Genomic DNA, 10,001 nt, shown 5'->3' on the forward strand with positions numbered 1-10,001 from the left:
TTTTTTGAGACCAAGTCTTGCTCTGTTGCCTGGACTGGAGTGTGCAGTGGTGCGATCTCGGCTCACTGCAAGCTCTGCATCCCGGGTTCACGCCATTCTACTGCCTCAGCCTCCTGAGTAGCTGGAACTACAGGCATCTGCCACTAATTTTTTTGTATTTTTAGTAGAGACAGGGTTTCACCATGTTGCCAGGATGGTCTCAATCTCCTGACCTCATGATCTGCCCACTTCAGCATCCCAAAGTGCTGGGATTAAAGGCGTGAGCCACTGCGCCCAGCCAATTTTTTTTGGTTTTTTTTTTTGAGATGGAGTCTTGCACTGTTGCCCTGGCTAGAGTGCAGTGGTGTGATCCTGGCTCACTGCAACCTCCGCCTCCGGAGGTTGAAGCAATTATCCTGCCTCAGCCTCCTGAGAAGATTAAATTACTGGCACACACCACCACACCCGTCTAAGTTTTTGTATTTTTAGTAGAGATGGGGTTTCACCATGTTGGCCAGGCTGGTCTCGAACTCCTGACGTCGTGATCCACCCGCTTCGGCATCCCGAAGTGTTGGGATTACAGGCGTGAGCCACCGTGCCTGGCCACTGGTCTAATTTTTAAATTTTTTGTAGAGATGGGGTCTCACTATGTTGGTTGGTCTCAAACTCCTGAGGTCAAGTAATTCTCCTGTCTTGGCCTCCTAAAATGGTGGGATTACAGGCATGGGCCACCATGTCTGCCTGAGGTTAATATATGTTAAGCTCTTAATGCCAAGCACATATTAAATGGTCAAGTGTTACTTATTATCTTTTATTTTCTCATTTAAGATGAAAACAACTTATAAGTAACTATGAATTAAGAATAATTTCCTCAAAGATTATTATGTAACAAGGTTCAAAACATTCTAATATGACTTTCTCAGGTTGTAACATTTCTGAGTCATTTTAGAAAGAATGTTGAGGCCAGGTGCAGTGGCTCACGCTTGTATTGGGGCGGGGATCACTTGAGGTCAGGAATTCAAGACCATCATGGCCAACATGGAGAAACGCCATCTCTACTAAAAATACAAAAATTAGCTGGTGTGGTGGTGGGCATCTGTAACCCCAGCTACTAGGGAGGCTGAGGCAGGAGAATCGCTTGAACCCAGGAGGCAGAGGCTGCAGTGAGCCGAGATCGTGCCACTGCACTCCAGCCTAGGCAAGAGAGCAAGATTCCATCTCAAAAAAAGAAAGTTGAAAGCTTAGAAAAATGGCAAAGTGGATATATAGCTTGCCTTTTTATTATTTAAAAGACAACCTCATATAGCTTGTCTTTTTATTGTTTATTATTTATTTTATTTGTATTTATTTATTTATTTTTGAGACCGAGTCTCGCTATGTGGCTAGGCTTGAGTGTAATGGCACGATCTCGGCTCACTGCAAGCTCCATCTCCCAGGTTCACGCCATTTTCCTGCCTCAGCCTCCCAAGTAGCTGGGACTACAGATGCCCGCCACCACGCCCAGCTAATTTTTTATATTTTTAGTAGAGATGGGGTTTCACCATGTTAGCCAGGATGGTCTCGATCTCCTGATCTCGTGATCTGCCGGCCTCATCCTCCCAAAGTGCTGGGATTACAGGAGTGAGCCACTGCGCTCGGCCTATTTATTTATTTTTTTGAGACGGAGTTTTGCTCTGTTGCCCAGGCTGGAGTGCAATGGCGCGATCTCGGCTCACTGCATCCTTCGCCTCCTGGGTTTAAGCAATTCTCTGCCTCAGTCTCCCGAGTAGCTGGGATTACAGGCACCCACCACCATGCCCGGCTGATTTTTTTTGTATTTTTAGTAGAGATGTGGTTTCACCATCTTGGCCAGGCTGATCTTGAACTCCTGACCTTGTGATCCACCTGCCTTGGCATCCCAAAGTGTTGAGATTACAGGTGTGAGCCATTGCGCCTGGCCTATTTTATTTTTTAAAAATAAGAGACAGGGTCTTGCTATGTTGCCCAGGCTCGTCTTGAACTCCTGAGCTCAAATAATTCTCCCACCTTGGCCTCCCAAAGTAATCTCCCTCACACCTGAGATTACAGGTGTGAGCTACTGCACCTGGCCATATAGCTTGTCTTAATTTACTATGTTAAAAGTAGAAAATGTCTACATAATTCAATAGATTTTCTTCCTATATAAATTACAACAGGCTGGGCGCGGTGGCTCACACCTGTAATTCCAACATTTTGGGAGGCCAAGCTAGGTGGATTGCTTGAGCCTGAGAGCTCAAGACCAGCCGGGCTAACATGGAGAAACTCTGTCTCTATTAAAAATACAAAAATTAGCCCGTCTGGTGGCACATGCCTGTAGTCACAGCTATTCGGGAGGCTGAGGTGGGAGGATTGCTTCAGCCTGGAAGGTCGAGGCTGCAGTGAGCTGTGATCGCACCACTGCACTCCAGCCTGGGTGACAGAGTGAGGCTCTATCTCAAAATAAATAAATAAAATAAAATAAATTACAACAGACAAGGTAAGGATTCTCATGATACAAAGGCAGTTAAAGGCTCAATTCACATAGCATCAATGAGATAGAAACCATTTAATCACTGCATTTAGTTTCCAATACTCACACTAGAGTTGGCGAAAATTGAATTTGAATTGGCTGCAGAATATCCTGCATTAGTCAAGTCATCATTGCTCTGCAAAGATACAAATTCAATAGGTGGTTACTACTTTAACTGTAAAGCAGAAACAAAATAGATGTGTGTGGTGTGCTATGCATTACTTACAGATTTATTATTACTAGGTCCATGTAGAAAATAGTTCAATGCTTGTGGGTCTCTAGAAAAGAGAGGAAAAAAAGAGATAAAACAACAAACAAATACACTACCTATATATAGAACTAATTTTTACTAGAGTAGAAAGAAAATGACTACCTGAGTAAAATCCTCTCCCTATTTTAAAACAATTAGTAGTTTTTAAAATTTTTATCTTATTTTTGTTTTGATATTGTGCCATTTCCTATTATTATTCACTTTTTCCTCCTGGGATTTATTAGGAAATAGATTTAACAAATAATTACTTGCTAGGTGCAGTGGCTCATGCCTGTAATCCCAGCACTTTGGAAGGCTGAGGCAGGAGGATCACTTGCGTCTAGGAGTTGGAGACCAGCCTATACAACATGGCAAAACCCTGTCTCTACAAAAAAAAAACAAAAACAAAACAAAACAAAAAATTAGCCAGGCATGGTGGTGCGTGCCTGTAGTCCCAGATACTTGGCAGGCTGAGGTGGGAGGATCGTGTGGGCCTGGGAGGTAGAGGCTACAGTGAGCTGAGACTGTGCTGCTACACTTCAGCCTGGGTGACAGAGTGAGACCCTGTCTCAAAAGGAAAAAAAAAAAAAGAATTACTGAATTACAGCCCCTATGTTAATCAAGTCTCTTTGTTTCTCTACTAAACCTATGATTATTATTTAATTTTTATTTAAAATACCTACCAGGTGTTAATACGCTATTAGGTTGTTTTAGTGTTCAGCAAACCTCACACATTTGATTTACCCGGGTTTCGGAATAAGCATCTTACCCAATAAGATCAAGGAGACACGAGTCATCATCATCATCCATGACAACTATAAAGAAAAGGGAGACGAAAACAGGTTTCAGTAAAACAGATTAAAGGCAGTAGTATCAATGCAATATAAACATATGCCTTACACTTTTCTGGATAAATAACTGTAATTCATGTGAGTTTTCCTCAGCTTATTAATGTAATTTTTGAGAGATAAAACATTCAATTTAAACTTTTTATTGAAAACAAACCCTTAACTTGTAAGTCGAAAAAGAATCTAGACAAATCAAAGATAGTTGGCAGCAACTTCCCTCACATGCAGATTCCCCCAAGGGGCTATAAACCATGAATAGTAACTTCCTCAAAATGTACAATAAACAAGGGGAGAAATAATATTTATGTTTTAGAAAAGATCTCATAGACATAGAGGTCTTTTAATTTTGTGACTCAATGTCCCTAAATGTGATGAACAATCTACATTTTTTGCCACATTCTGGCTATCTTTAGGAAGATAGGAAAATGGTTCTTCCTGCATTTACAGAGAGAAGAGGGGGCACCCTAGCCGCAGGCAGTCTCTGCAGGCTCTGGCCCGCAGGTCCTGCGTTCTCCCTCTGCAGCACCACCACCCCTGTTCAACTCCAAACAATCTACATCCTAACACTAGAATCCTTAAAGTAGAGAATCTCAACCAAAAAGTTCACCCCAGCTCCAGGCCCTGAGATCCCTCTCTCCCCAGCCGGCGACAGCGTCAAGCTTAGCCAGTGAAATGACTATGCTTCGGCTGAACAACAACAACTGCACAGATTCCGAGAGCAGCTCTCCCCACAGACTGGGAAACTTACACTAGTGATCCGACACCTGGCAACACCGCTTCACACCCATTTTGAGCCATGCGTGGAATAATTTACATCACGGAATGCCAGGGCCAAGAGTTCTGGAGCAGTTGGAAAGGGCAGTTGTGAACAGCAGTTGGACGGAGGAATGAAATCCTGAAGAGATGCCCAGAAGAGGGACACGCCCGGAGAAGGCAGAAAGGACAGTCTCTACTAAATGTTTTTCCTCTGTTAAAACTGCATCTCTTCTCCAGTTCCCTCAGACTTCCCACTCTAACAGTCCCAAGGCCAAACTAATATAAAACGTACTCCCGCTACACGGAAGGTAACTTGCTTTCCTCAGGAAGAGTCTGGAAGGGGTAAGTACCCCCACTGGGATCTGCCAGGGATCTTCCCCTTGGCGGGTGAATTCGTCCAGCTGCTGAATGATCTGGGAGATTACAAACCCTGTAGAATCCAATGGAGAGGAGAAATGGTGGTTGAGAAAGGAGGAAGAAGAAGTGGGAAAAGATACCAAAAGGTGACTCCCAAGGCTGAAACTGACAAGGGCAGCTGGCTAAGTGAAACCTGCTTTTTAGAACTCAGACTTGGAGTTACTCACGGGCACACTGGCATGCCTATACTACCATAACGTGACTGTGGAAGGAGTGAAGATGAGACAGAAAGAAAAGCAGGAAAATGATCATCACATAGATACAGAGAACTCTGTGTGAAGGTCTTCCCTTAAATCCTGACGACATTTAGTGAGATAAAATTGTATTAACCATGGCTCATCAGCATACCATAGGCTTGTCTCTCAGGCATCACAATCATATGGAATAAATTAGCCAATTATGACATACATTAAGCCTATAAAGGAGATACTACTTTTTTAACATGACCACTTAAATTGAATTCCCCTGTATCCTTTGTGAATTCATTTTTTTAAAGTGTCTGTCTCTGAAACAAACTAATTAATAAAAATGTAAGTGAAAAATAGTCTATACCACAGAAAAACACTTCCACGACTCTCCCAGCTTCCCTCCTTACTTGACACACTTGCCTAATTCCTCTACTTGATAAGGTGCCCTAGGGGTTAAACAAGCCCTGAGACACACTTGCCTAATTCCTCTACTTGATAAGGTGCCCTAAGGGTTAAACAAGCCCTGAGGCAGGAAGTCAACACCAGTCACTCCACTGAGGTGTTATACCACCAGCACTTGCAAGCACAGAGAACATCTGCTACCCCTAAGTTCAGAATGACAAACTACTCCTTGAGTAGTGCAAACAGAACAATTTTATAATATTGAATGAGATTAAAAGCCATTGTGCAATCTCCTCTACCAAACAAAATAGGGGGTCAAACACTTGGCTTGAAAGAAGGCTCCCTGGGGATATCTACCCCCTATCAGCAGCATCAGGAACTTCCAGACAGGCCTTCTCCTCTGGTCCCAGTAGGTACAACTCTAGGAGCCTTTACAGTCAGGGGCACCCTGAGAATTCTTTTTAAAGGGCCACACTCTTTTCTCACCTTAAAATGGTTTCAAATTAAAAGAGATGACCCCTTAGTCCTGTATTCTCTAGCTTCAAATAATGCCAAAATGTAGTCATAATATAGCCTAATCCAGGGGTTCCTTTCACCAGATGACCTACGGTCCATTAAAATAAATTTAGCAAAGCAAAATTGTAAAACTTGACTATGATTTTAAAATGAGAAGATAGGACAGGCACAGTGGCACATGCCTGTAATCCCAGCATTTTGGGAGGCTGAGGTGAGTGGATCACTTGAGATCAGGAGTTCGAGACCAGCCTGGCCCAGGTGGGTTTAGTAGAGAAACCCATCTCTACTAAAAATACAAAAAATTAGCCAGGTGTGGTGGCACATGCCTGTAGTCTTAGCTACTTGGGAGGCTGAGGCAGCAAAATTGCTTGAACCTGGGAGGCAGAAGTTGCAGTGAGCCAAGTTGCACACTGCATTCCAGCCTGGGTGACAGAGCGAGATTTTGTCTCAAAAAATAAAATTAAAAAGAAAAATGAGAAGATAATCTGAAGATCAGTCACTACGACCCAGAAGTGAAGAATTTTGTTTTCTCTGGAAAGATTCTCCCTTTGATTCTGGACTCCTGTTGAGGCTCTTTTCTCATTCAAGTAACATCCCTAGATGGGTGGCTGACCCCAGGTGGATTTTATGAGGCTAAGGGGAAATCCCTGTATGAGTGGTTGGAAACTATTTCTTGGCCCAACAGACGTGGGCAAGACGTCTTCCCCTCTGTAAATAGCAGCACTAGCACTCAGCAGTAGGATTTGTCGTGGAGGGAAGGGGGCTATAGGCACCCCAAGAGTTCAGAAATCACTGCTCTGAGCACCTGGCTACCTCTCTTAAAAAATTAAAGCTAATATTTAAAACTGTTCTGAATTGCACCAACAAACATCTTAAATAATAGCTTTTAATCAAGAGGACACAGCGTAAAAATGACATTTCAAAGCGGTGGGGAAAAGTTGTTAACCATATGGGGAAAATAAGGTAGACTGACATCTCATATCTTACACAAAAATAAATTCTAGATGGATCTAGGCGTTAAATGGTGGAGGGAGAAAGAAACTTAAAGTACTAGAATAACACATGGGAGAATTTTTTTTTAAACAATGTTGGAGTGAGGAAAGTCTAAGGATGTCATAAGACACACAAGTCATAAAAGACTGACAAAGTCAACATAAAATACAAAGCTTCTGCATGATAAAAGAAAAACACATCATAAGCAAAGTCAAAAACTAAAACAAAAATAACTGGGAAAAATACCTCCAATTCATACCACAGAGTGCTTTTCTCCCTAATGCATAAAGAGCTCCTATAAATAAGGGAAATTTTTTATCAGGGCTTTTCTCCCTAATACATAAAGAGCTCCTATAGATAAGGAAAATTGTTTATCAGGGCTTTTCTCCCTAATATATAAAAAGCTATTCTAAATAAGGAAAATTTTTTTATCAGGATCCTTCCAGAATATCAAAGATTTAATCAGTTTATGAGCAATCAATTCACAACAAAGGAAATACAAGTAGCTCCTAAGCATATAAAATAATCAACCTTACTTACAATAAGAGAAATATAAATTAATATTATAGTGAGATACTACATGTCCTATCAGATTGACAATGATAAAAAAGTTGGATGAAGAATTATGCTAGCAGGGAGTGGGGAAATAGGAACTTCTATACACTGACAGGATACGGACTCATATAACCTCTAGTGAGGGCATTCAGCAATGTCTTCCAAAATCTTAAGTGCACAAATCAGCTTACCAAGCAAATCCATTTCCAGGTATTTGTACTGCAGATATTCTTTTTTTTCACTCACTTTTTTTTTTTTTTTAAGAGATGAGGTCTCTCTATGTTGGCCAGGCTGGACTTGAACTTCTGGGCTCAAGAGATCCTTAACCCCCTAAGTAGCTGGGCCTACAGGTATATGCCACCATAACCAGCTGTCACTTGGATATTCTTTCACATGTGCCAAATGACATGTGTATAAGAATATCCAGGGCAGTATTATTATTATTATTATTTTAGTATTATTGGTTTTAACAAAGGACTGCAAAACCTCAGATGTCATGGGTATGGGGTTTCCTTCTGGAGCAATAAAAACGTTCTTGAACCTGCTTGGCAAAGTAGTGAGACCCCATCTCTACATTTAAAAATTAGTTGAGTGTGGCGGTGCACACCTGTAGTTCCAGCTACTTGGGAGGCTGAGATGGGAGGATTGTTTGCCTAGGAGGTCAAGACTGCAGTGAGCTATGATTACACCACTGCACTCCAGCCAAAGCGACAGAGCCAGACTCTGTCTCTTAAAAAAAAAAAAAAAAAGTTCTTGAATTAAACTGCTGAGTTATATTCTTTAAAAAGGTGAATTTTATGGTATGTAAACTATATCTTAATTTTAAAAACTCTCTTAAAAACCCTAAATGTCCATGATTAAATGTCCTGATTAATTATGGTTTACCTACATAGTGGAATACTCTGCAGTCATTAAAACTAATGAGGCAGTTTTAATCATACTGACTTGGAAGGATATATGGTCAATGAAAAAAGAAAGGTGCAGAACAGTATGTACATTATGTTCCCAAATGTGTGTGTGGGAAAATACACACACACATATATGATGTGTGTGTGTGTAAATGTATAGACCCTAAAATGAAGCACAAGTAACCAGTAACACTAGTTACTTCTGGGAAGAAAACAGGGTGACTGGGGAACAGAGGAAGATATACTCTTTATTTATATGTCCTTTTGTACCTTTTGAAATTTGTGCCACATGCATGTAAGATCTAATCAAAAACTAAATACAATTAATAAAACAAAGAGAAGAAGGAGACAAAATGGTCCTTGAAGTACAAGAACCTCAAGTCAGTTTAGCCAGGTGTGGTGGTGCTTGCCTTTAGTCCCAGCTACTTGGTAGGCTAGGTCAGGGGATGACTTGAGCCCAGGACATGAAGGTTACAGTGAGTCGTGATCTTGCCACTGCACTCCAGCCCGGGCAAAAGTACCAAACCTATCTCGAAAATAAAATAAAATTTAAAAAGAACCTCAAGTGAGGCTCACTTTCCTTAAGTATACCAAATATACCAAATACTCAGAACTTTTTTTTTTTAAAGAGACAGGGTTTCATTATGTTGCCCAGCCTGGTCTTGAATTTTTGGGCCCAAGCAATCCTCCCCTTTCAGTCTTCTGAGAAGCTAGGATTACAGGTACATGCTACACTGCCCAGCTAAATACTTAGAACTTTTTTTTTTTTTTTTTTTAATTTTGTAGAGATGAGGTCTCACTGTGTTGCCCATGCTGGTCTTGAACTGCTGCACTTAAGCGATCCTCCACCTAGGTCTCCCAAAGTGCTGGGCTTACAATTACCATGCCCAGCCCATAGAGTATTTTAAAGCAGCCTACTGACCTGAAGAATAAGCTACATCAGCTGTCTTAAAAGAAATACTGTATCCTTTTTTTTTTTTTTTTTTTGAGAGGGAGTTTCTCTCTTGTTGCCTAGGCTAGAGTGCAATGGCACGATCTCGGCTCACCGCAACCTCTGCCTCCTAGGTTCAAGTGATTGTCCTGCCTCAGCCTCCCGAGATGGGACTACAGGCCCATGCCACCATGCCTGGCTAATTTCGTATTTTTAGTAGAGACAGGCTTTCTCCATGTTGGTCAGGCTGGTCTCGAACTCCTGACCTCAGTTGATACGCCCACCTTGGGCTCCCAAAGTGCTGGGATTACAGGCATGAGCCACCATGCCTGGCCAAGAAATACTGTATCTTAAAAACAGTCTGAATTTAATTAAGCTCACAGCAAAACTTCAAAGACCTCCAACGCAGAGATACAACAGACTATCATTTTTTTTTCACACAGAGGGAGAAAATCTAAGCTCTCATTAAGAAACATATTGGTTGCAAGAAAAGATATTTCAGGAAAGCTAGTGCGGCAAATCAGTTTTGCCTGTTTAAGATATTCTGGGCTGGGCACGGTGGCTCACACCTGTAATCCCAACACTCTGGGGGGCCAAGGCGGGCAGATCACCTGAGGTCAGAAGTTCAAGACCAGCCTGGCCAACATGGTGAAACCCCGCTCTACCAAAAATACAAAAATTAGCTGGGCATGGTGGCAGTCGCCTGTAATCCCAGCTACTCGGAGGCTGAG

The 10,001-nt window shown here is 41.8% G+C and overlaps 1 protein-coding gene across 3 annotated transcripts in view; it reads right to left on the reverse strand.

The window, feature by feature from the left end:
- The window catches only part of GLTSCR1L (GLTSCR1-like), an 89,731-nt gene that overhangs the window by 45,880 nt on the left and 33,850 nt on the right, over positions 1 to 10,001 (reverse strand). For 2 of the 3 annotated variants that reach the window (XM_011960427.1, XM_011960426.1), the window contains 3 exons: positions 3,526 to 3,571; positions 2,733 to 2,784; positions 2,574 to 2,642 (listed from right to left, as the gene is read on the reverse strand). In XM_011960427.1, coding sequence (XP_011815817.1) covers positions 2,574 to 2,642; positions 2,733 to 2,784; positions 3,526 to 3,566 — 162 coding nt within the window. In that variant the 5' untranslated portion in view covers positions 3,567 to 3,571. Of the gene's footprint in view, positions 1 to 2,573; positions 2,643 to 2,732; positions 2,785 to 3,525; positions 3,572 to 4,352; positions 4,513 to 10,001 lie in introns of those variants that run through there. The other variant, XM_011960425.1, reaches the window with a different exon arrangement.

The sequence above is a fragment of the Colobus angolensis genome, unplaced genomic scaffold, assembly GCF_000951035.1.
Source record: "Colobus angolensis palliatus isolate OR3802 unplaced genomic scaffold, Cang.pa_1.0 Scaffold51, whole genome shotgun sequence".
In the NCBI taxonomy this organism is placed as follows: domain Eukaryota; kingdom Metazoa; phylum Chordata; class Mammalia; order Primates; family Cercopithecidae; genus Colobus; species Colobus angolensis.